Raw genomic sequence first — 26,259 nt, forward strand, 5'->3', positions numbered from 1 at the left:
CGGGAAGGAAATCCAAGCAAAGAAAAAAAACTTTGTTCTCTTCAGCACCAAAGACTCAGGAGATGCTGGGGGGCGGGGCCTGATATCAGCTGCTCGCTCTGGGACCTGACATCAAACTGGTCACTGCCGTTTGTTACGTCATTCCTGAGTTCTCTGCTGGTCAGCGCAGCCATTTGGCTGCTGGTTTTACTGGTTTTAATGACATCATCAGATCAGAACTAGCAGAGAGTCACCTCACCGTCTTTGTCTCAGTGACGTCTCACTCTGACCAAAGAGAAGGATCAGATAATCATGACAGGTGTTAGTGTCAGCTTTACTTATTATCATAACGAAGCATCAGATTTATATTCTGACATCTACCAGTGGCTTTAGACAACTGTTTACCTGCGTTTTCTACCTATGGTAACTGGTATGCAACTCTGAACTTCTTTGGCGGGGAAATTCCGCTGGACTGTGTTCAGTTAGACAATATTGTACTGATAATTGATTGCAGCGATCAATTGGTGAGCTTGAGGGACTCACGGCGGCGCCGCAGGCTGAACTGAACAATTAAGTGACCTCTTAAAGTCACGTCAGTCACACTGCCATGACACGTTCTGCTTTCTAATCTTTGGCTGCACGTTTAGCCAGGTAATTACCTGCTAATCCTCTCTGATGGAAGGAGGTCACGGGGAAGTGGAGAACAGGTTACTGGACAGTGAGCAGCCGCTCACATTAGCGCTCACGCAGACAGAGGAGCTGGACTGCTGGATGTCCCACACTCAGTAAGGTAAGCATGAGTGTTCAAGGAGGGAAATGTCGTCTTTTGAGCCCCCAAAAGTATTTTATTGTGGAAAGAAGTGGATAGTCAGTGGGTTTGTCTCTTGTACTCACCAGTATGTCCAAGACAGAGGAGAGAACTGTCTCCACGTCGTCTGTTGACTCAGCGTCAACAGCAAACAGGTACTTTACCTGCAGAGATCAAACATATGAAGTATGGTGAGGGTTAGCAAACCCTAACCCTATGGTTAACTAACCCTAACCCTTTAGATCTCTCTTTTCTCAAGATCAGATCTTACTTTTTGGTTAAGTATTTGATTTTTTTTTAATGGTTTGATTTTCCACGTTGTCGCAGAGATGCTCAAAGCAGTTCCAGCACGCCTCAGGAGTCGCCGGCAGGTTCTGTGTCTGAAACACCCAAGAAGTCGTCTAAGAAGTCCAAGAAGAGCACGGAGAGCATGAACAAAGTCTACAACTCTGTGCTCAACAGCGTCTTTGGGGCCGTGAGTGTTAACTCTTCGTGCTTCGTGACTTTAATAAGAAACTGAACCGTCCTCTCCTTGGTTGGTGAAACATGTGACCTTTGACCCTTTACTGCAGGGTTCACTTTACCTGCAGAGCGTAAACTCGGCAGATTATTTTGATTTTCTTGCCGTTTTCAAACATCCCATCTATTAAAATAAATACATTTTGATATTTTAATGGAAAACAAGCTGAGCTGCCTCAGGGACCATCTTGAAATAAATACGATGGCCTGCAGCGATGCTGGTACGATCAGGACACACGGACGTCAGACACCTGGCAGGACGCTGGAGTCAGAGGTGGAGAGGCCCTGGTCTTTCTAAACCTGGTGTGTTCACGGAGGATTAGAGTCACAGCTCGTTAGGGTGATCCGGGGGCGGAGCAAAGCCCAGAAACCTGGAAATATTTACGTTTCTTTGGCATGTAGTGTTGCCTTCAGCACAGCACTACAAAGTTTAATACATTACAATACTTCACTTACGTATTACTCTTTCCTATCACTGCTTGACTTCATGTCACATTTCCACACGTTTCATTTCTACAGGACAGAGAATTAGCTCAAGCTGAATTAGACGGTAAGTTTCACCGCCACAAGTCAACAGAAGTCCAGTATCTGTCAATGAAATCTGAGACAAAGTGGAACTCTGGGAGTTTGAAAGTCTTTTTTTTTTTTATCTCGACAACTTTCCTACAGAGCTGCAAGAGGCCTTTAAAGAGTTTGACTACGACCAAGATGGCTACCTGAACTACAAGGATGTGGCTGAGTGCATGAGGACAATGGGATACATGCCCACAGAGATGGAGCTGCTGGAGATCGTGCAGCAGATCAAGATGAGAAGTGAGGATGACATTAGCGATAAGATGGTTAAGGTTGTAAAGCTGAACTCCTCTGATCTCGCTCTCTCTCAGTGGGAGGACTGATGGACTTTGACGACTTCATTGAGCTGATGGGACCCAGAATGATGGGAGAGACGGCTGACATGCTGGGACTCAAGGAGCTCCAGTCGGCCTTCTTACAGGTCCGTCAGTCCACTAAAAATCCTGGATATCAAACTTCATTCACATGAACCCACAGACATATTTAAGGCCTGTGATACGCGCATCTCAGTCCACACTGAGGGTGATTTAATCTGAGTTATAAACGTCATTGCGCGGTAAATCCTATTTACTTCCTGGTTATCCCAGTTTGATCTCGACGGAGATGGAAAGATCAACCAGGATGAGATGAAGGAGGCGGTCAAGAGTCTGCTGGGGGAGAAGCTGAAGAAAGGCGAGCTGGAGGAGATCCTGAAGGAGCTGGACATCAACGACGATGGAAACATCGACTTTGAAGGTGAGAATCAGACGGTCCCACCTCCTGTTGGGTCGGCAGACCCAACATGTCAGGGCAGAAGAACTTCTGAGCATTTAGCAGAGGCGAAGCTAAATCTGTCCTCTCCTCCGCAGAGTTTGTGATGATGCTGTCCATCCGCTAGCTGCTGTTTCTGGGGCCAGACCACACGACAGCACCTGAGACAAGCGACAGATAAATAACCCTAACACCTGAGACAAGCGACAGATAAATAACCCTAACACCTGAGACAAGCGACAGATAAATAACCCTAACCCCAACCATGTCCGCCTTGGTCGTATGTGTTTGTCATGTGACATCTAGTCAATAATGTGTGCCTACTGCTCAGTAATCACCCTTTCATCATACACCTGCAGATATTAGACCTTTCTTTAATTTTGGTATCAGTCCACCTAATAATCAATGATAAAAATACAATCGATATATAATTTATGGGCATTTCCAAATGTCTTGGAAATAAAGAAAGATGTTTACACGTGTTCTTCAGTAAATGTGAACGTCATATAAACTTGTTTTTATGGAGACGATCTCTGTAAACGTCTGCCATCGGCCGCATCAGTTGTAAATGATCAGCATGTCAGACACCGATGTGGAGTCCCAGTGAGAAACCAGTGAGGAACTCTGGGAAAAGCCGAACGTTGTATGACATCACCACGGTGATGTCACATCAAAGGAAGAGTGACATGTTCTGCTATTTTAATAAAGAAACCAACAGTGTGAGTGTGTGAGCGTGTTTGTCAATGAAACACACAAAATCAGATCAAAACTCGCAAATGAATTTTATTCCAAAACCATCTCTCGTATTATCTCACTGTTATTGTTAAACAACATTTAAGAGTGATGCATTTGTCCACGTCTAAATAATATAAGTTAAATATAAATTAAATTCATGTCGGTTAGGAACGAGGCGGCGCTGGAGCGCCGTCGAGTCTACAGGCTTCACAACGGTCCGAGTGTCAGAAGTAAATCCCACGTCAGCATGATCAGGACCAACACGCTAATTCTTATGATGACAGTAAACTACACGGACCTGCAACATGCTACACATGTAATTCCCAGAAGTCACATTACTGGTCAGGAAACGGAATCGTAGAGATAATCAAGTCCCTAAGAAGCATAAAGTCACACTGGATCAGTTATAGAGGCAGAGAGGAGGCGGAGGAGTCGGTGCGTGTCTCTCTCTCTCTCACACACACACACACACACACATTTACTGTGTTCACAGTAGTCACAATATTTCTTTGTCAAAAAAAACTATTTCTCTGTACTTCTCATAAAAAAAGCTCATTATTTTTTAGATTAATGCAATTTCCCCCCAGAAACGTTGCAATCTTGCTTTGGCAAAATAAAGGAATTCTCATCTCCTCCTAAAAGACCGAGACAACTGTGTGTGTGTGTGTGTGTGTGTGTGTTGAACCTTTCTCCTCACCGGCTCCTCCATCTCTGCTCCGCGTAGCAGAAAGTTTTGAATCTTCTAGACAATCACAAATAGCAGATTTTTGTCGTAAACATGAGCGCAGAGATGTTCCACTCACAGGTCCTCTACCACGCTGGCTCGCCACCCCGCAGACTCTAGTGTTTTAGACTCGTTTGAATCACTGCACCGCCACAGTCAACGTGTGTACTTGAAGGAACAAGAAGGTACAGAGAGCCTTGCTCATGCCAGCGAGGTGACACGTAAAACTGTTTGATTTTCATAGTTGATGAAGGGAGTTCTCACACTTTGACTCTCGATAAAAAGCTGTGCCAAGACAAGTTCTACCGCTACTATAAGCTTCGGGGAGCAAAGACTCACATCTGCTTGGCTCCCAGAAATCAGCCCCTGAGCCTCAGGTTGAGAACCAGGGTTGTAGAGGACTCACACCAGAACTGGAAGCACCGGTGAAGTGAAGGATGCTGCCACTGCCATGTAGATGCATCACGTCCACGACGCTGTGAAGCTACGACGGCTGGAGCTCCACTTGATCTCCATCCACGGGGGATGTTGTCATACTGAGGCATTAGATTAGATTTCAAGCTGCAGCTAAGATACATTTCTATTTTCCGAATAGAGTTTGTTGTAGCACGAGCCAAGGCTACGTCTTTAGTGTGACGATGGAGATGCTGTCGACATGCACACGACCTTCTACATGTATGAGTTGGTAGTAGCCCAGCCCACTTTGACAACTTCATGTGTGTATTTTCACGTGCAAGGTGTGCTGGGTTCACTCCTCCATGTCTGCGTCATCCCGAGGGCTCGCTAAACCAGCAGGGGGCTCACCTCACCTGCTTCTCAAGCTTAAGAGATTTTCAAGCTAATGGGACTCCCTATTTGAATAAGATGAAGTTAAACTGGAAGCAGTTTGGTCCACTCTCGTGTTTTGAATGTGTGGCACGTCCGGACCAGCGTCATGCATCACGAGCACACTGCAGTCACTCAAAATCACATCACAAAGTCTGTCGTTAAACGGCCCACAACACTACCAGGAAGTGTCTACGATGCCTACACTTCCTGTCGCACCTGTCCTTCCTTTGCCTTCATTTTCATCCCTTTCTTCTTTCTAAATGAAAGGTTGACAGATGGAGAGGCTTCATCTAGTTTCTCTAACCCTAACTCCAGAGCAACAGGACAGCTACGACCTTATCTACAGCTCGTTGGTCAGCTCATCAGCAAACTCAGCCATGATGTCATGCACCCAGATGTCTTTCTCTTCCTGCGAGGTGTCGACCAGGAAGACCGTCAACTTCCTGTCCCATGGATTTGTGGCTTCCTGTACGGCCTCCAGCTGAGCCACCAGGGGCTTCTTCTCCACGTGGTTCCTGAAAACAATGGAAGCTTCTTCGGACCACTGCCTCAGCTTCACTCCTGCAGGAGGAGACAGGGACAGAGGAGAAGCTGTAACACAGAATTGCGGACTGCGTTTTGTGTCGCTGACGATACAGGAAGTGGAAGAGAGAAGACGTGTGAGTGTTCATGCAGCCGGGAGGAGGTTGTCTTCACCCGTAGGAATGATGGAGCTCAGGATTTAGCATCATCTTGCTAGCCAGAACAAAAACTGGATCATTTGACATCACAATCACCTGCGCTGATGAGTGTGACCTTATTAACAGCGAAGGAACTAACTTAGGCTACGAGCGAGTGCAGTCCTCCTCTTTCGCCTGTTGACTGACAAACGTGAAGAACATCTCACTTTCTTCTCCCGTCTCCAAGATAACAACTGTTGCACCCATGTTGCTGCAAATATCAGGGAGGAATCACACCTCTCTGATCAGTTCAGAGTAAATCATGGCCATGTGGCAGTGAGCCCACATGCAGGATCTCAGGACCCTGGAAATGAAGCAGAGCCTCTCCTCCTGTGCCAAGATGAGAGCTGGGAGACTCCCAGTCCTGCACAGACAGACTGGCCAGGACTGGAGACACAGAGTCCAACTCACCAGCCAGCTGAGCGGTGATTCCCTGGAACGGCAGCTGTCTGAACTCCTTGATTAGCGGTCTGAGCTGCGTGCAGCTGACCAGTTCATGTTTACCGTAGTCCAACTCATAGACGGACACCAAACCGTTGGTGAGAACTCCCTTCACCAGGACCCGATGCCAGCTGTGGGAGGAGGAGGTGGTAACGTTGAGGCAGAGCTGTTACTGAACACTCACACCAGACAGAAATGTCAGGGCAGGTTTTCAAAGAAATCCTGGCTTCACTCACTTGTTCTCCACTTTAGCAGCATAGATCTGATTCTTCTCTATGTTTAGAGGTTTCTGGTCAGTTTTGTTGTAGTACAGGATCATCTCTCCCATCAGCACCACCAGTTTGTACATATCTCTCCAGGGCTGCAGCACAAAGTGACCTGGATGACACGCCACCGACACGTAGACGTCCATGTTGCTTCCTGACAAGACAAAACAAAACAAAAAAATCTCAATTCCATCCCGACTTTCTAGGTTCCAGTGAGGCTACCTGGACTGAGATGCACTCATAAAGCCACCTCCACCTGCAGGGGGTAGCTCCAGGAGTGGGGGCAGCTGGAGGGGGGATGAGGGGGATGAAGGGGTCTCTGGTGGACTGCTGGTGGTCGTGTTGCCTCCTCCACTTCCTCGGCGTCCTGACAGAGCCCGCCTGAGGTGAGGCTTGGCTGGGACTGAAGCTGACGTTTGACTGCCGTTGGTGGTCTCACTGGTGCTGGAGGTCTTGGAGGATAAAGTGAGTGTGGAGATCTTGACGGGGCTGTGAAATGAAATGTGACTTAAAACACAGATTTGCTTTCAAGTGGTTACTGAAACTAGAATTGATCTCAAAGCACGAAGAGCATCCAGCGAGTTAAGAGAGGTGTGAACCTGTGGCTGGTCAGGAAGACATCAGGCTGCTGCTTGAAGAGGTCGGACTGGGCCATCTGATGGTTAAGACTGCGGGTGAGGTCGTGGAAGTTCTTGTCAGTGAAAAGGTGAACGTAGACACAGTGCTTGCTTTCATCCACCTTAGCAACCTGGTGGGAGGAGCAACGAGCGTGGAAGAACAAGAGGAAAGACAACCGATCAACACACAGAACTCCAAATGAGAAGAGGCTCCTTGGAGGAGGGTGACACCAGACTCCTGGCACTGAGAATCCTGTCTACACCCGGGTTGACGGCCGTGTGTCTCCATCTTTACCTTCATACTACAGTCAGTTATGTTGAGCACTCTCTCTCTCAGCCACTGCACAGCATCTGGAGTCCAGGACCCAACACTGACAGTCAGGTCTGCCAGACAGCACTTCACGGCCTAAACACAAGATCATGGATGTCACTCAAACATATGATGTTTCCCTTGAAGGTGCGTAACTGTCTGTCCGTCAAACCTGTGCTGGAATAGCCACGAGGTCACGGAGGAATGGCGACGGGATCTCCCTCAGCTCAAAGACCTCCACGGACGCCTGGACACCCACGTCGATGAAGAGGATGTCTAAGACTCTGCTGCCGTGCAGGTTGGTGATCTGCGAACAGACAGGGAAACACTGTGTTTCTGCAAAATGAGAGTTCTCAAACCTCCGATTCATTTCTATTATATTTCCTCACTGCAATGCAACCTTCACGTCCATCTGATGTAACATTTCTGGTCCTCCAAACATTTCAAGAAGCCACCCCAGTTTACTATTTTACAGAACATTACACAGCGATACACTTGTTCCTGCTCTGCAAACCTGTTTAATAATCCAGAGTCAAGCTGAGGATTATCATCTGTATTACCTCCACACGGGACCATTTTCCTTTGTACCGAGCCAGACATCCTTTCCCGCAGAATGGCCTGGACACCAGGAATTCTGATGTGACCTACAATGAAACCAGATTTGGTCATAGAGAGCAGAGATGTTGTCATGGTTTGACTTGAGTCCCTCAGATTGGTGAGTTTAAGTGTGCGCGTGCAACTGCTGCTTGATGACGGCAGTGAAACTTTACTGTGAAACAACTGTGGCGTCCACTGAAACCACACCAGAGGTTAGGGCTTCAGGTCTGGGATGATTGGCTGGGTGACATTTACACTTGTGAACGGTTCATTTCATCCTAGAAGAGTGCTGCTCGCATGCTCTGCAATCATGCTACCACAACTCCTCTCTAGAGAGGGTACGGGTATGAAGAATATACCTTTTTAAAAAGCTGATCATGAAAGTTAGGTGATATATATTTTCTTCTTTGCCTCCTCAGGATTTCAAACTAATCCGTGAACGCAGGATGAGTCTGTCTTTGAATCAGAAAATCTGACACACTCGTAAATGTCGTCGAACTCTGTTTACCTAAAGACTCACGAAGAGGAAGTGAGTTGCAGTGCGGAACATGGAAGAGAAGAGCACTGGCACTGCACTGCCATCGTCTTAAGTGGCTTGGCAATGCCTTAAATCCAGATTATCAACCTAATCTCAATCTGTCCATGACTAAGAGAAGAAACTCAGCACATGCACATTCACCGAGGGTTTCAAGGATAAATGTGTGAGTTCTCCTCAGCTTCCTGTCGATACAGTAAATAACTGAAGGTGTGAATGCTGAGCAGCCGTCTGTCCTGTAGTTACTGGAAATAACAATATTGCTGCCGTATTAATCCCTCCACACTGACACGGGCTGCAGCAAACTGAAGTCCATGAAGCCGCGGCAGAGAAGCTTGACATGCTAGAAATGGAATAAGTTGAATTGATCATCAAGCGCTAAGAACAAGTTTAAAAAAATGATTTTTAAAAGGACGGCGCATGCGTACGAAGCCAACTGAGAATTCCCATCACAGAGGGATTCTCAGGTAACTTATCTTCGCCACTTTCACACAAGCCTGCCATCAGGTAGAAGCCTGTCTTTACTGTCATCTGTGGTATTTTTCTTCGACACGTGATGTTTTGGAGGACTGATGATGCTGATGTTCACCTGCGAGTGGAAGTACGTCTCGATCTTCTCCAGGATCTCTGTCAGCTTGGCGAGGCCTCTGGAGGGCAGCTGGCAGTAGATGGTGCCGTCAGAGCAGACGCTGCTGACGGTCACATTCATGTAAGCGCTGTTCACCTGTGAACAACAGGATTACAGGTGAGTGTGTTGTATCCTCAAGCCTACAGGTGTGTGGTTTACCTGTAACGGGCTGGTGAGCGTCCTGTCCTGCAGGGCTTTCATGCAGGCAGCGTTGATGTTAACGTCATCATCCTGCGACGTGTCGTACAGGACGACCAGAGGAGTCTGGCCCCGATGGAGGATCTCAGCCAGGAGGATCCTGCCACTCGCCATTGTCTCAAATTTCTTCAGCACAGCAGGTTCCTGGCAGAACGGCTCCAGGCCTGGACACCCACACAAATCAGTTTTAGCTACAGGTCAGTAATCACAGTGCAGGAGAGAGCAGGGAGGTGCTTGTTTTCCAGCCTGTGTTCGTTTCCTGGTGAGATTACTCGACTTTTTGGGACATCGGTGAGTGAAAGCACGTCACTCACCTGCTAGTTTACACTTGGTGGCCTGGAAGGGCAGTTTGAAAAACTTCTCATGCAGCTCAAACACTTTGGTTTTACTGACCACCTCTGAGAAGCCGTGATCCACAAAGTAGACCTACAGAGCCAAAGGCAAGAGGCTGGTAACTAACATTTCCTCGCAAGGTCTCACAGGTCACTGTTTGGACTTATTTATCCCAGATAACGGACAGGCCAGGTTCCTGGATTAGTTTGGCTCCGCCCTCAGACCTCTCACCTTGACCTTGTCAGCCATGACCTCACAGACTTGCGCCCTCAGAATCTCCTCCTCCTCCTCGGCCCTGGCAGCAACAAGCTGGCCTGACGACGGAGTCAACAAAGGAGTTTCTTTGCTTTGGCCCACGCCGTAAAACTCCCTCATGTCATCCTCCATGGACTCCTGGGCCTGGGAGTAACCCTCACCTATGTACCTGCGACACAGGAGGAAGACAGTGAGGTTCACACAGCAGAGTAGTACAGCACATTTCAACCTCTGCTTCTCTCCTACCTGAGTATGACATCGTTGGTGTTTGCGGCCTCCACCACCAGCACAGACGGGTACTCTTCCTTAGGGATCTGCAGAGAAGGTACCGCATGCATACTGAGCCTCCTCCCCAGCTCCTGCCTCACCCTCAGCTCCTCCTCACTGGCCACCGAGTCCCTCCTGTTACAGTTCTCATCCTCTCCTCCTCCACCTCCAGTGCTGCTCCTCCTGTACAGGATGGCCCTCTTTGGGTTGTCAGGCATTGGGTAGTCGATGGTGCAGATGTCTGAGAGGAGGTCGAGTTTCTCCAGGACATGTCCAGGCAGCTTAGTCTGGTTAATGGTATGAAAATGCAACTGGATAAACCAAAACATCGCATTCAAACCTCCTATAAATATGAATTAACAGGAGTAACACAGCTAATAATCCATACATAGCTACATGTCTCATCGTTCCTCTGGTGCTGCTCACCTTATAGGTGTCCTGGAACAGCTTGGGCAGCGCGTGGGCCCACAGGCCGTTCGAGTACTTCATCAGCAGCTCCTCCAGTTTCACTTTCAGGTCGGGGCTGAGGCTCGTAGGGGAAGAAGGGGGACTGGGGGATGAGGAGGACGATGGTGGACGAGGGTGAGGACTGGAGCGAGTCAGATGGGTGGAGGGGGGTCTCTGTTGGGCTGGGGACTGCGAGGGTTTGTCTGATGGGGAGTTTGTAGTCTGGCCAGGGGCAGTGGTGGAGCTGGGTTTGAGGATGAGAGAGGGGGAGGAGGCTGGGGTCGGCTCCTTGGCCGGGTAGAGAAGCAGCTCTGATGGGTTGCTGCTGCAGGTTTTCTCCACCTGGGATAATAAAGGGAAAACAGGCAGAATGCAGACTGAAATACAGAGTATTTTCAGAGGTGGTCAAATATTGAGACCGAGCAGCAGCTGCAACACAGCAACTGTCCACTTAGAAGGAACGAGTGATTGATTCTTTTTGTCACTGACAGGCTCAGATTATTATTCTAAGTGTCTGATGAGATCCCTGCAGACGTGTGTGGAGCATGGTGAAGACTCGTGAGAGCTGGTGGGAGGAAAACTGTTGCAGGAGGAGAGAGCAGCTGAGCGCAGAGTTGGAGGAGCTTCAGTCTTTTCTAAAGGTCACAAACACGGTTCGTAAGCCATAGCTAGCGCTCGCAACGGTCATCTGGAAACAGGAAGGTTCTTTTTCAATAGGAAAAGCTGAACCTACACAACGTACAGTGCATATGTGAGTCCAGGTCTCCAGGTCTTTGATGGCCTCAGTCGGCAGGTCCTGTTTGTACAGTTCTCTGTAGATCTGAGGCAGTTTGGACACCCAGAAACCATTACTGTACTTGGCCAGGATCTCCTTGATGCAGCCCTGGACCTGCTGAGGGTTGTAGGGTTTTCCTTTGCCTGAACCAACACTCTCATTCAGGTTTGAAGGAGCTGCAAGATTGAAGAGAAAAGAGAGATTCTAGTCACACATGCAGGTCAGTATTCCTGCGGCTGCTTTAATCTTCTTGACCCTGACACTGCTAGACTGAATGGCAAACTTTCCCCAAAACACTCTCTAGGTAACTGAATCAAAAAGGAGCAATAGAAAAAGAGTAACAATGCATAGTCACAATACCAGATTTGTTTCCTTTTGCCACTGAATCTGAAAGAGAAACCTTTAGATTAAAACGAGGAAGAAGAAAATGAGCTTTTCTGTGAATAAGACTTGAACTGCAAAGTGGTTAGACGGTACAGACATCACGCCGGAGCCTTCTCTCATCACAACGACTAAATCACAGGTCCTGAACACGTCTTGGCTTCCTCCTCAGTCAGGGTTGATGCTGCACCCTTCAACCCCTTTGACAACATGAACAGTTTTCTCTGTGTGAAGAGGCCTCAGATCAGCTTTGAAATATGGAGTTTATTAGAGGCAACACAAAGTCCTGAAAGGAAGACACACATCCCAATTCTGACTAGGAGAGAAGTTAAAGAGGAGGAAGCTCTACAACACCTAGAAGCTCTTAGAACTCTGACAACCGGATCAGGTTGACGTTCCCTTCACAAAACCGGACCGAGACAGGGGGACATGATTTATTCCCAGCATATATTTAGTCTGATATGTGGACCTCCTGGCCTCCATTCTGCCACGGATCTTGAATCTTGTCAGCGTTTCAGTTTAGAGGACAAAAGCTACACAAAATGTATATTTAGCGAAATAAAAAGGAGGCTGTCCTACTTACAGCTAGTCTGTTGGGAGTTTCTGGAAAGGTGAGCGTGTACCTCCTTCTGAAACCGTGACGGGAGGGTCATCCTCTTGTCTGACCTGGACACAAGGCAACAGACCCAGAGGGATGATGATGATGCTCTAGGGGCTCAGAAGAGAAGAAACCTTTGACGAGAAAAGACTTTTCACATCTTTGAGCAGAGTATGAGGTAATGTCCTCAGCCACAGTTACATTAAAACACGGTTTGGGTTCATCCTCTCAACTGCTACCAATTAATCACACACAGACTACATGAGCCGAGCGCGGTGAGTCATCAGGAGCCAATATGACAGCACTGACGGAGAATACACGGAGATTTTCTACATCACGGAAAACCTATGGCCCTTTGCTATGCTGTGAGAAGGTCCGAAGAGTGTTTGAGGTTGGAGGAGATGGTCAAAACTCCTGGATCAGCTGCTGGTGAGCGACTGGTCCAAACACAAAATCCCTGCTGTGTTAGGAAGCAAATTCTTATCCAGCATTGTAGCTTCCTGTTTAACCAGCGACCAAAAACTAGCTTGATTATGTTGCTGTTTGCTGCTCTGTTGAACGTCTGCGTTGATGTTCTGCTACAGTGTGAATACGACAATCAAATCCTGCACATCTGAAGTTATTCTGAGACAGGAAGTAAACGTGTCCAGAGCACCAAGACAACAGGACATTCAGATCTGGTCTCAGGTCAAGAGACGTCCAGGATGAAGAACAAAAGTACTGAAGATTGAAAAAGTGAACGTCTACGTTTCACTGACAACGAAACAAAGTTCATTTGTGAGAAGAATAAAAAAACAGCTGCAATTAGTTTGAAGTTCTATTCCTGCAGACTATTTTGCCTCAGCTGAAGAAATAATTGGAGAAAAGACACATCATGTGACCATCTTCGCTAGCTAGCATTTCCACGTAAAACTTCAATAAACCTGCACTCCTGAGTCTTTTTCACTGTAATTTAAATTTGTCTAATTCGTGTTGTTAGGTGAGTTTATCACTTCCACTGACAGGCATCAGATAATGTGCTGGCGAGCACACACACTGTGATAACAGCGGCCTGCCTGCGTACAGTCCAATGGAAGATCTAGAGGGATCCAGGAGATGTGCTGATTCACTCTGTGTCGGTTTAGATGTGTTAATCTACTAGAGAATAGAGAAGGGATTAGAAAGGGTTTACATCCCCCTGCCAACACACTGGGCTTCTCACCCTGACGCCCCATTGTACTGTGGAGGGCCACTGGACACCCATGGTGACACAGACAAGAGGACTGATGTCAGTTGTTTTCACAGCGAGCAGACCAGCAGAGCCCTGGTAACAGCAACACAGACGCGATGATAGACGACCTTTTAACAGCAAAAACTATCAGTAATTCAACTCCAGGTATTGTCTGAAGCCAACATGGAGTGGAATGAGTCATGATTTCAGAAAAACTGTGTGCTGGCTAACGACAGGGGAGCATGACAATGAGCCAGACGGAGAAGACACTAGAATGTACATCATCAGCCCGGTGCTGAATAAGCAGCAGCAGCCGCGACTCAGACAAAAAAACGAGTTCAACCAGGATCTCTTTCACCAGAAACCTCCTCTGATTCAGCTCCGAACACACAGGTAGAGGGAGGGAGGAGGAACGATGTCCGTCTGCTGCTGTGGACCAGTCTGCTCTCTCTAGATTTCCTTCACGCTTATTAAATGAATCTGGCTGCAAAACCACCACTGACAAAGTTAACATGAACGGCTGCTGCGAGCTACTCAGTGAGTCCACAGGCCATTTGAGCACAGACAGAACGTTCGTAGAGTCCTCGAGGTTCCCTGAGAGGTGTGGAAGCCCGGTTGGTAACTTCCACACATAATCACACTATAAATAATAAATGACCATAATCTGATTTGAAAGGGAAAGTTACCCAGGTCTCCTCTTAATCCCACTTTTAAAGCAACTTTATGCAGCGTTTCTGGGTCAGGTTCCAACATCTGATGCACCAGTGAGGAGGGAGCATCCTGCACGTGTGCTTCAGCAGGATGACGCTGCACCAAGCTCCTGGCAGCACTGCAAGCTTGCAGGAAATACTCATGACTTAACACGATAACATGACGTCTAAGGAAGGAGCGACGAGGAAAACCAGACGCGCGACAGTCAGGGAGAAAAGTCCTCAAGAAACGACAAGCTGAGTCAAGTAAGTTTTATATTAAATCTGTGTCAGAAGCATGAGGCTCATCTTAAAAGTCCGGGGTCCCGTCCCAACTCTCCGGAATACTGTCACAACAGATGCGACCAACGCCATTCGCCTGTCAGTGAGTATAAGGTTTACATACATATGTAAGATGCAGGATTTAGAAGAAAGACGGTGACAGATGTTGTGATATGATTTGTAAATTCTCTGCAGCAACACAAGATTTCGTTTAAAATGGGACTTTGACACACAGTTAGCCTTAAACAGCTGTGCTAAGCTAACCTCCATCAACTGGGACAAGCATGACGACGAGGTAAAAACTACTGCTCGTACAGAAGAACTCCGGTGACACTGAGTCTCACCCAACTGAAAGTGATGCAACGGTACCTTTTATAAAAACCAAGAACAAATGTCAGAAGAGTGAGTAGAAGTCCTCAGGTGGAAGCTCAACCTGGGCTACGTTTGAATGTACACAGCGGGTCCACCCTGATACTGCTACCGTGCACCGCTAGCTGTTAGCTGGTTACTAGCCAGACCGCTGGTTACTAGCCAGACCGCTGGTCACTAGCCAGACCGCTGGTCACTAGCCAGACCGCTGGTCACCTGATACTAAAATACGTCTGTTGGGTTCACCATGTGACAGCAGTGCAGCCTCAAACATGCTGATGTGAGCGCTGCAGCTCAGAAGAACCTCACGGCGAGTCGGAGTCCAGTTCTACATCTTGACTCACTTCTCTGCAGGCGGGTTTGCTTTCCTGTTGGCTGTGTTCTGATTGGATATCTTGTTCGGATGTGCCCCAGTCTTGCCCTCCGTCTGGCCATCCCTCATTTCCCTTGTCTGTCGGAAGTCTCCATGTCCAATCCTGCCGCTTCCTCCTCGCCCCCCTCCTCGCCCGCGGTGGTTCGGCTGCCTCAGAGAGGTTTGAGGTTTCGCTGTGGAGACAGAGAAGGCAAAGCTGTGGCTGACACTGATTCAGCTAAACCTGAGACAGGCCAGTGTGTCTGGCTGGAGGACAGGTCTCATAGGTCGGTCACTGTCGGCAGACGCAGTACAGGTGATAACATCAGAGCAGCTCGTCATGCTAACTGTCTTATTACTTGTCATCATATCTGTGCATCAACTCTGGCGCTGGAGCAGGAAACATTAGCACTAATGCTAGCCTGTCAGCTCGAAGGTGGGACTGACAAACCCTGCAAAGATCAGGAGGACATCGGAGAGGAGAAGCACCACCAGGGACACCAACACCCAACTCCTTACCCGCTTCTTACATTCCTGTTTCTATACACACGGAGCTAAGAAGCTTTCTGACTGGAGGACCATCACCGTGCAGACAGGGTTCACACAAGGACAAAATCAAAATAGCGACCACATCAACAGTCAGGAAATGACAGAATGAGTTCAGAGTGAGACCCCAACCGAGGAATCGCACCATCACATTTCCACCAAGCACATCAGCAGCACTGTTGATAGAAAGAAACCCAGGAGTCTTTCATCCTGCGGACCAGAGCCTGAGGGGAATGGCCCAAACCGCCTCTGGAGAACTTACAGCAAACGTTGGACTGCCAACTTTATTCTTTTCTACTTGTTTTGTATTCTGGTGAGAGCTCATATCCAGAGAGGACAGAAAATACACTTGGACAAAGATTCAGGACCAACCGGCTGAACCAGAGTGTCAGTGAAAATGAAGTCATTGAAGTAGTTGTGGGAAAGACAACTGTTATACATGGTTTGGTTCTGTTGCATCCCCATGGTATCGTTTCAGCTATCGACTCATGTTTATGCTGATGCATCAGAAATGAGAAGTGCACGTCATCATCAGTAGCAGGGTTGTTCCAGTAGTTGCAGTATGGACAGTGGAACGAGTGCGAGTGCTCATGTGGAGCATCATTGTGGTGTTACATCATTCACACACATGACGTCACGCTTCATGTCTAAGGCTTCGTCATGTCCACTCCTATGCTCCCTCTTCATCTTCTTCACTTCTCTTTTATCCGTGAGATCTAGAATTCACTCCCAACAATCTCAGGGAATCCTTCCAGAAACACAAAGCTCCGCGTCATCAGAGAAGATCAATAAGCACCGAAACGCTCAGATCTCATTTATTCATACTTTGCCCATCTTGAGTGGACGTGCTGATCTATGTGGCTGTCCGTCAACTCAGAAATCAGCCAATTACTTAATTAGCCTTCCAAGCATGCGCACACACACAGACGCACACACACAGACGCGCACACACAGACGCACACACACAGACGCACACACACACGTAGACAAACAGGCACCAGTATAAATCCATATGTAAATATAGGCAAGGACAAACACAAACACACACACTCACACACACACACACACACACACTCAGAGTAGACGCCGCGTCACCTCACCGGCACGAACACACCGTCCTGGTCGGTCAGAGTCTCATGTGGTGAAGGAGAGAATGTGAGGGAGAGATGGAGGTTGATTTGTGAATCAGCTGGTGTTGGCTGGGAGCTACGTCTGCTGCTGGAGGCTGTATTAGCCTCCCCACTCATCTGTCCACCCCTCCAACCCCTCCTCCACCTTCCCATTTCACCATTCCGCTGCGTTTCTTTTTCCCAAACCTCTCTCTCCCTCTCTCTCTCTCCCCTCCTCCTCCTCTCACTTCCTCCTCTGACTCTCAGAATATTCTGCAGCATCACAGTCTAGTAGAGGTGAACCTGCTACAAACAGGACAAAAGAAATAAAACATATCTAGAGAAATACATATGTGTGTATGTATATATACATATATAAATCTATATCTATATAAATACATACATATATATAAATACACACATACACATATATATATATATACACACATACACACACACATATATATATATATATATATATGTGTGTGTGTGTGTATGTGTGTGTATGTATACGTGTGTGTGTATGTATACGTGTGTGTGTATGTATACGTGTGTGTGTGTTAAGTATATATATAAAGAAATGTACCTGTGTGAGTGGAGATGGTTTTATGAAAGAATTTGTTTTCTTATTAAGAATGTAAATGTGCAGTATTTGTTTGAATAATTATGAACTTATAAACCAATGCAGGTCTCCAGAAGCTGATCACACACAGCTAATGTTGCTAATGTTGCTAACATTGCTAACGTTGCTAATGTTGCTAACGTTGCTGGGTCGTTGTACAAATACAGGTACTGCAGTACTGCTGCAATGCCCCAGAAACGTGCAATCAATTGAAGAACTTGGTGTAGTAACACAGGCCACACGCCACTTTTACAGACTTTTGTAGGTGGAAATATTACGCCGCCGCGACGCCGTGCTGTCTGTGTCAGAGTCCAGAGGAGAAGACGTGTAGGACACGATCCAGTAAATCAGCCTCCCTTTGAGTACAACTGTGTTCAACAATTATTTCCTGGTTAGTGGCAGACGGACAGGAAGCTCAAGTTCTCACAAACTCAGGTCCAGTATCTCACCATTGAGGATGGGGGCGGCTGGTTTCACCCTCATCTGGGTGTTGACCAGGTGAGGTCGTCCTGTCTTCTTGGAGCTGCGCTGGCGAGCCACCACCTTGGCTATATGAGCTGTCTCACTGGCCACTGAGGCAAAATACATGACCTGGGGGGAGAGAGAGAGAAGGGTAGAGTTGTTGTCTGCCTTCTGAGGAAGACTCTCGTAAGCCTGAGGAAGAGCTTGGAGCCTCCTGCTGTGGAAACTTCATGTTCTGCTCCACTCCTTCATCCTGGACTCAGCAGCGATCAGGGGAGGAGCGTTTGAGTCTCCCAGGCAGGCGGAGCATCTGGACACCACAGTCCTGCAGGAGTCCCACATGGGCCCCAAGTCTGCTGCTGCATTCAAGTTCTACTAGTTAACACGAGACACGTGGACGATGACAGCTCGTGTGGGCTGGAGTGCAAGAGCGTGTGAGTGTGTGTGTGTGTGTTAGGAGTCATTCAACACTTTGACTTTCTAAGGAAGGCAGTAAGTCCAACCTGCTACAGGGAAACTTTAATCTCACACTGCCTAGTGAGACACAACTGATGAGGATAATGTGGATTTGGAGAGTTCTTCAAACGTGGATACGATGGAAACAGTGAGAATTCTACTAAAAGGAATTAAAAATTCCACCGCCTCGAGAGGAGCAGCCTGGTAAAACCCCTCCAGAGGCATCCTACTGAGTTATCAGTCAAACCCGAAGCAAGCAGACACTCAAAATAACGGTCAAAAATGTGCATTTCACACTTGACATTTGCAGCGCTGTCACTACCAAAAACAATCGCTGTCAGCTTCCCACAGCCGCACCAACGGCGTCGCATTTAATGGCGTGGCCACTTTAGCTGGATCTTCTGATTCACCTCCATCAAGAGAGCAAGGCGTCGTTGCTCGTCATTTATCCTCTTCATGTTTCAGGTTGGTTGGTGAATGTAACTGGACTGTTTTTAACTTTCCGCTGCACTGCCACTTTGATGATGTTTCACACTCCAACTGTCGTCAAAAGTCACACAAGGGTTGGATCTGGGGTGGGAGACACACACACACACACACACACACACACACACACACACACCTCTCCAGAGCGGCTGCGCTCCATGCAGACTACAGAGGGCATGCTCGCCAGCAGCGCGTCCAGGTGGTTGTGTCCCATCTGTTTATGTGGTATCGGCTCTCCGGTCAGCTCCTTGTACTCGGACTGAAGGCGAGACAGAGTCACCCCCCCCTTGTTGGCCTGGAGGACGGCCCGCAGCATCTTCTTCACGAGCTCAACGTCAGCCATCTACAAAAAGAAGCCATTCCACAGATAGGAAATCAAATCAACTGAAAAAAATGATGCCGACACAGAGAAGTGGAAGAGTAGGAGGCCATGACTTAAACTCAGCCTGTGGATGTCTTCAGGACCACGTGAGTTCTGTTGCTACGGTTTCCTGATCTCCAGACAAACATCAAACATGGCCGCCTCCTCAGTCCTCACAGTGACCAATCACCAGGCGTTTATAGCCAAATCTGACATCTGGTCGACCCCACAGGAGTGTTTGGTTTTTTTTTTTTTAAATCATACAGTCATGCTGACACACCAGTTAAAAAAAAACACCTCCCTGGCAGAAATAATAAGAAACTTGAGACAAACTAATGTCAAGATTCCAGTGGAACGAACCCTCAAAGCAAACTCTGTCTGCTGACAACATGTGGCTTTTTTTCTTCTTCTTCCAAATGTTGCCGTAAGAACCCAGAAAAAACCCAGCGCAGCCCACTGAAAGGTGCTGGCGCTGGCCCTCCGAGCCCCGGCCGACTGGTTCCACTGGTTTAGATCAAGCTGGTCTGATTTCCAGACAAACATTGTTCTTCTATCAGGCTGCATTTCTGTTAAAGGCTCCGATATCACAGAGAAATGGTGGCTCACAACTTTTTGTGGGCATCGTTGTTTTCATGTCAAGCCACTGTGGTATTTTCCAATTTATCTGGCATACCTGACATAGCAAACGTTTCCGATTTGACAGGAAGGCTCGTTTTCGTTCTTTGGATTGTGTCATTACACACCCTCAAAGCCACGGAAAGATATTTTGGTTGAAGAGCCGTAAATTCAAGATCCAGCTGCAGTGCATTCCTCCTCCTGACAGAAAAACACTCCATTTCCAGCCGGGCTGCAGTCAATAAACCCTGTCACCCTGCGAGTGGATTTAATCAAGTCCCTGAGAGTCAGCAGACCTGCACCACCATGAAAACCAGCTGTGATAACGACTTTGTCAAATGATTTCTAGTAAGTTTTGATGGATTCTGTCAGACGTGGAGACACGCCCAGCTGGGGAGAGTGCATTTCATCAGTGCTCCGAGTTTGGAAACACACCTCTGTGACACCTTTTACTTTCCATTCTCCATAAAGGGAGACAATTTGGCTTTCAGTTTCCCTCCATAAAGTCAGTGTAATCGTGCGTGATTCGGAAAGTACAAGTATGATACAAGAGGCATGTGTGGTCATGTGATTAGAAAAATAAAGTACTAAAAGCATGGAGGTGGCGGAGGTGAATTCAGCAGATTTGCTCGGGTTCATTGTTGATGTGGTCACTTTTTGCAGCAGATAATAGAGGAATGACGTAACGCATCACACTTCAGCTCCACACCCTCCACGGGGACCAAAAGTATTTGATGAATTTTTAGGCTCTTGCTCGTACAAGTGAGGAAAAAACTACGGTTAAAATATCCTGTTAATCAAAGTGGCAGCGTGTATCCATCCGACGGCGGCGGAGCCAGCGGGACACGGGGCGAGCACAGCGCATTACATCGAGTTAAATCCTCCTGCCACCTCCCGGCACTCTGGCATGCGAAGTTGGCCACTGCGCGAACAGAAAACCCGGAAACACACGGGTCCTGACTTCAAAATAAAACACAAGGCCGTGTCTTGAAGTAGGTTCTGCCCAAGCAATTTAATTCTGATAGTCAAAACCGGAAGTCGAAAGTGTAAACTAGCTAGCTTGAAAGCTGTGGAACCATCCCAGGAAAGACCGAATAAACTTTCCCTCAACTGTGCGAATCTGTAAAGTCGTGATAAGCAGGAGAAGTGAATGTTCTACCTTGCTCCGAACGGAAATGGCGAGCTTTGACAGGTGTGTCCCGTCGCTGTCAGTGCTGTCAGTGCTGTCACCGCCACCGGGTTGAGCGGCCGGAGCTCTCTGTCCCTCCCCGGTGAGTCTGGCCGCCAGCCGCCGGTGTTATGGGGAGTTCTGCCCGCCGAGAATTGCGGACACCTCGCGAGAACGCGTGCGGCTTCAGCAAATAAACGACATGGTAATGCTGTCAGAGCACAAGCTTTCTTTGTTTCACTATCAGTGGCCAGTGTTGGGCAAGTTACTTCCTAAATGTAATCCATTACTCTCATTTGAAAGTTACTTTATAAATTAATTATTACTTAGAGTAATTAATCAGTGATTAAACTACTTTTGCAATACTTTCACCAAAATAACTGCAAAGGGATGATGGTGCGCACAGTTTACAGCCTCATAAATGAGCAGTTTATTTTAGGACTTCAACTTGAAAGTATTTATTTATTATTTATGATGATTTATGAAGTGATGAAGAGAAACAGGAAGTTCCCTCTCAATGCCACTGACGCCACGATGTCAGCAACATAAAAGAGGTTGTGAACCCTCATCACTCTACCTTACCGGCCTGTCTCCCTTCACGCAATAATAAAGGCTACAAATCATGAAAAGGGTATAAAGATTACAAATTCATGCTGAATCAACAACAGTTAAAGGCAAAGTGCCTTCTGCATCATGCAAATATTACAAATCAACGAACAGAATTCTACTATTTCAGAACTATTTCTTTGTTTCTCCTGCGCGTACATTAAATATGTCACTGTTAGCAACAGTGTAATGAGACTTATTAATGGGCAGAGAAAAATGTTTGAGCGCACACAAAAAAAATCAAAAATCTGTTTCTATGTAGCTGCTAGAGATAAAATGCAGGCCAAGGCCAAGAGCAGTTGTGGGCTGATCAGAGTGGAATACACAGCACAATAACGTCAACACGTCTCAACAAAATAACAATCAAAACCACAAATACGACACGCGTAATATTGTCAACAACAACAAGAGAATAGTTGTTATAGTTGTTAGAGATTGGACTACACTCCGGCGCTGCCTCCAAGTGTTTGTGGAGGAGTGGGAGAGGCCACTAGGGGCGCTAGTTTTCACCCGTCGTCTAATTTTTGCTGTGACAGGCCACCGGAAGTGACCTGTCTAAAACCGGAAAAGGCTACCAGACTTTCTCAAGCCACAAAATAACAACAGAGGATTACCGTATGCCTGTATGAACTCCTCCAGGGGCTAACAGTTCATTTTGTGGAACAGTTTATCCATGCATGTCTGGTAAGTGACTAAAATGTGCTGCTCAGTTATGTTAGCTTCCCTTCTGCCAGCGTGGCAAAAAGAACCGGGCGGTGTTAGCTAACGTTAGCCGCCGGCGGTAACTTGGTTATTTTATCATCGTGAAGATGATGGCTAGTGTACCTAGCATGTCTCTGCAAAGTGCTACTATTTTACATCTGTGCCGTGGATTTATGTAACACTGACAAGCACTGCCGTAGTGGTCTGGAGGTAACGCAGGATAAAACGGCGTTAAAATATAAAACTGTTGTAACTTTGATCGAGTTGTGCCTATGTTGCAAACGTAATTTCGTGTGTGAATATGGCAAGCTACGTAGGAAACCCCGTAACGTCATGACTGTTTTCCTAACCGTGTCAGCTGGAGCTCTCATGGTTAACTGCAGATTTCATACCCGCCTCCTTCGGTCAAACCGGCGGTGACGTTTCGTGATTCACCGCTAAGACCCCTCCTTTGAATTAGTCGTGTATTGTCCTCTCCTCTCCCCGGAAAAAAGGAGGGGATGGGAATGTAGAGAAATTTCACTCTGGAACTGTATCTTTTTCCTGGTGGTTGACAGACATAGCTCGATATAATGGCTCTGAACAGGCGACATTCTTATACCCCCCGGGTGAGTAGCTCAGGAATGATGTCTACACCACCACAGTAACTCTACTTTGGATCAGTGCAGTGTAGCAGAAGTCGTAATAATGTCGTTTCAGTTGCGTCAGTGATTAATAGTTTGTGGCACTCACCATACTATGGATGTATGATTCACCTCGCTGCATGTTGCGTTGTCATTGGATGAAATGTGTTGATTCAGGTTTCAGGAAGCCTGTGGAGAAGAGACAGCTACAGCACTTGTTTTACCCTGCATGCTATTCTTCTTCTCATTAATCCCATTAAAGTGGTACTTATTCCAGAAGATTCTGCTTACCTGAGCTCATCTTCTGACGGTAACACAATCCCGGGCTAAGTCTCTATTTCTGGACTTTGAACAGTGTTTTCTCTCCTGTTTTCTGCCCTGTGGTCTAACCCGTTAGGCAGCGTGACTTCACATGGATTACAGCCTTCTGCTGTCCTACTTGGTCTTAAATGAACATCTTTGTGCGCGCGAGGCAGAGAAATGGCTTGTTTAGTTGAGGTCTGGGACATATGACTGGCTGCGTGAGGGGCTTCTTTATGCTCCACAACCATTAGATTCTCTTATGTGATATCTAAAACTTCTAAGCAAAATGTTACATTTCAGTGGATGTCAATGATTTAGGGATCAATTTTTAATGATTTGGTATTTGATAAAGGTCAGGGAAGGGGAAAACATTGAATTTCAACACTTCATCACAACCAAATGTTTCCCCCTGTCGTCCTTCTAACCCACACTTTTGTCGTCCTTCTAACTGTTCGTATTCCTCCATCCTCAGCTGACCAGCCCACTGATCAGCAAAATGAGCAGCAGTGGAAGTGTGGAGAGTGGAAAACCTCCCAAGGTAAATACTACATACCCATCTGAGGAAGGATGAACCCATGAACTGTCCCTGAGTCGTACCTTCCTCCTCTCCTAGATCGGCTCTGTGGTGGAGGTGACAGGGAAGGGTCAGCGTGGCACTGTTGCCTTCATCGGCGCTACGCTGTTTGCCTCTGGGAAATGGGTGGGTGTCATCCTGGACGAGCCCAAAGGCAAGAACGACGGCACGGTGCAGGGGAAACGCTACTTCACCTGTGAGGAGAATCATGGCATATTTGTCAGGCAGTCCCAGGTTTGTGAACTAACGTGGCTGTGCTGATGTGATGGATATGGGATTGAATATTGCAACACACATCATTATCATAACTGTGTACTTTCCCCGTATGCAGATCCAGGTGGTTGAAGAGGGCTCCAGTGCCACCTCCCCTGATACTCCCGAGACTGGCATCTCGAGGATACCCAGACAAAAAGGTGAGCACATCTCACTGCTGCATACTTCAGAAATACTGCATCAGGTCGCAGAAAATATCATTAAAGCATCTTTTTGTTCCACCAGACATTCCTGAGACTCCCAGAACCTCCAAACAGGTAGGCAGCCATCTTTCTCCCCCCCTACAGACACAGTTCAGGTGCTCACTTGTAGCTTTTCTTCTGACTCACTGTTGTTACTCTTCCCAGGCATCTATGAGCAATAAGAAGGTAGAAATATTAAAATCATCACCACAAGTTCTTTTTTCTTGGTTGTTAATGCCACCGATCACGTCATCTTTTATTCCACGTGTTAACATTTGCACGGAACACGAGGACATGGCTTGTGTCATTTTCTCTTTACTTTGGCTTCACCCGGTCTTGATCAGAAGAGGCCTTTTTGCTCACTTCATTTTGCGCTGTTTCTGTGTTGTTGTTTTGTGATGGCACATCAGGTGTCGTGAAGGTGTGTTTCACGCTTCTTGACTCTGGTCCTTCTCATCCAGGCAGGTTTTCCACTCCTGGAACTTTGTTGCATGAGTTCACATTTGTTTCTCCTCTCATGGTTTGAGTCATCAAGACTAGTTGTTGTTCTTCAGATGGCAGTAAATGCCGTGTCTTCACATTTCTGATGGGTCAGTGTTGACTAACATGTGACATGCTATTATGTGCTGCTAATCTCTTATCTTGCAATACCACTGGACGTGCGTGCGTGTGTGTGTGTGTGTGTGTGTGTGTGTGTGTGTGTGTGTGTGTGTGTGTGTGTGTGTGTGTGTGTGTGTGTGTGTGTGTGTCCCCTTCCTCCTCTCCTCCAGTCTTCTACCCGTCGTTCTGCCAAGGTGAGCCCGTCTGCAGCAGACAGGGGAGGGAAACCACAGTTAATTTCTTATTGAGAGATGCAGGTGCTGGACAATTCCAGTCAAAGTCATTCAACCCTAAGCAGGAATTTACTCTCAAACTGCTGCTCCGCAGCAGAAGGACAAGATTACATCTGTGGTATAGAGGCAAGGTCCACGTTGACCAGCCTTCCAAAAGCAGCCCACCGTCAGGTCGATTTGGCCCGCCAGATGTGAAGTGCAGTAAAAAGTAGTCTTGACAGACAGTATCGTACAAAAAAGATAAATGAAAATTATTTAATTTTTTTTGTTAGTTGAAAATGCTCTTAAAATGTAGAATCCCTCATTATGAATCCTTTTGTCATCATTTCATCAGGCAGCTCAATTTCCTCTGTTAGGCTTCATTTGTGTTCTCCTGGTTCCGATTCAGTTACCTGCATTGAAAAATTGATGCAGAACCTCATGGAACCAAAATGTATTTGCAGAGTATTTATTAAAAGCCATTGTAAAAGCTTGACTAATGATGAATAATGATCTTAGTTTCCTTTTTGTATTTTTGTGTTTGCTGTTGGCTGCAACCTGCATGGACTTCTGTCGGCCCATGTTGTTGTTGTTGTTGTCGTTGTTGTCATCAGTGAATGGTGCTGTTCTGTCACTCAAGGTTTTAGCACGTTAACGCTTTTAAACAGCTGTTAAAAGCCACTTATGCAACTTTCTTTGTTTCTTTGAGACAGAAACTATCATGATGAGTAAGAGAATATCAAACATGAACAACAGCAAGGTTCTTGTTAATGTTAACTGCAACAGGAGTTTACATATTTCGACAGATAACTGGTTTTATCAAAAAATCATAATGCAAGTATCCTGGTGATGAAAGTGAGGAAGCAACAGCACCTTGAGAGTCCTAACACGTTCTCTATGATCACACTGGTAGTGGAACACGCCACGCCGTCTGTCATCAGCCACCTCCCTCCCCTCCCTCTTGCTTCGCTCGTCCAGCCGCTCCAGCCTGCCGCTCATGGTACGCTGCGGTACATCACCTGTTGGTCACAGGAAAGGGTGGTGAGAGGGTTGGTCACTGGAAACGGGTGAATGTGCCCTCTGTTGCTCTGATGTTGATAAACTAACTCACAGTGGTGTCTGAGGTATTGTGGGTAGGTGACATGTTGGATGGAGGAAGTACTGGGATGGTCAC

General features: G+C 47.0%; 3 protein-coding genes across 19 annotated transcripts in view; 2 read left to right on the forward strand and 1 right to left on the reverse strand.

Moving 5' to 3' along the window:
* Nucleotides 1-3,368, forward strand: LOC147238444 (calcium-binding protein 2-like). Its single transcript, XM_086197632.1, has 8 exons — nt 1-769; nt 877-942; nt 1,115-1,262; nt 1,826-1,856; nt 1,976-2,119; nt 2,191-2,300; nt 2,467-2,614; nt 2,728-3,368. Exons 2-8 carry the CDS (start codon nt 878-880, stop codon nt 2,754-2,756), a joined length of 675 nt encoding a protein of 224 aa, XP_086053758.1. The 5' UTR covers nt 1-769; nt 877; the 3' UTR covers nt 2,757-3,368.
* tdrd7b (tudor domain containing 7 b) lies at nt 2,729-23,322 on the reverse strand. 10 transcript variants are annotated; one of them, XM_086197617.1, is made up of 22 exons: nt 23,233-23,321; nt 23,051-23,130; nt 19,003-19,209; nt 17,912-18,053; nt 15,178-15,379; nt 12,269-12,393; nt 11,665-11,691; nt 11,272-11,480; nt 10,509-10,871; nt 10,062-10,369; nt 9,792-9,984; nt 9,542-9,653; nt 9,189-9,391; nt 8,991-9,125; nt 7,830-7,913; nt 7,442-7,576; nt 7,255-7,365; nt 6,942-7,090; nt 6,593-6,831; nt 6,313-6,496; nt 6,047-6,207; nt 2,729-5,477 (listed from the first exon to the last, which is right to left on the reverse strand). In XM_086197617.1, exons 2-22 carry the CDS (start codon nt 23,081-23,083, stop codon nt 5,257-5,259), a joined length of 3,543 nt encoding a protein of 1,180 aa, XP_086053743.1. In that variant the 5' UTR covers nt 23,084-23,130; nt 23,233-23,321; the 3' UTR covers nt 2,729-5,256. The 10 variants fall into 10 exon arrangements, with proteins under 10 accessions (XP_086053743.1, XP_086053749.1, XP_086053745.1 ...); XM_086197623.1 differs by having other exon boundaries at nt 12,269-12,351; nt 23,233-23,320; XM_086197619.1 differs by having other exon boundaries at nt 6,599-6,831; nt 23,233-23,320.
* Nucleotides 22,155-26,259, forward strand: part of LOC147238446 (dynactin subunit 1-like) — a 10,603-nt gene continuing 6,498 nt past the window's right edge. For 2 of the 8 annotated variants that reach the window (XM_086197611.1, XM_086197612.1), the window contains exons 1-7: nt 22,793-22,926; nt 23,717-23,782; nt 23,858-24,052; nt 24,150-24,231; nt 24,317-24,348; nt 24,439-24,459; nt 25,044-25,067. In XM_086197611.1, the coding sequence (XP_086053737.1) occupies nt 22,891-22,926; nt 23,717-23,782; nt 23,858-24,052; nt 24,150-24,231; nt 24,317-24,348; nt 24,439-24,459; nt 25,044-25,067 (456 nt within the window). In that variant the 5' untranslated portion in view covers nt 22,793-22,890. Of the gene's footprint in view, nt 22,301-22,791; nt 22,927-23,716; nt 23,783-23,857; nt 24,053-24,149; nt 24,232-24,316; nt 24,349-24,438; nt 24,460-25,043; nt 25,068-25,998; nt 26,086-26,259 lie in introns of those variants that run through there. The other 6 variants (XM_086197610.1, XM_086197608.1, XM_086197609.1 and 3 more) reach the window with 6 other exon arrangements.

The sequence above is a fragment of the Aulostomus chinensis genome, chromosome 24 (assembly GCF_037954235.1).
Source record: "Aulostomus chinensis isolate RoL2024-O1b breed Wild chromosome 24, RoL_Achi_v1.0, whole genome shotgun sequence".
Taxonomy (NCBI): Eukaryota; Metazoa; Chordata; class Actinopteri; order Syngnathiformes; family Aulostomidae; genus Aulostomus; species Aulostomus chinensis.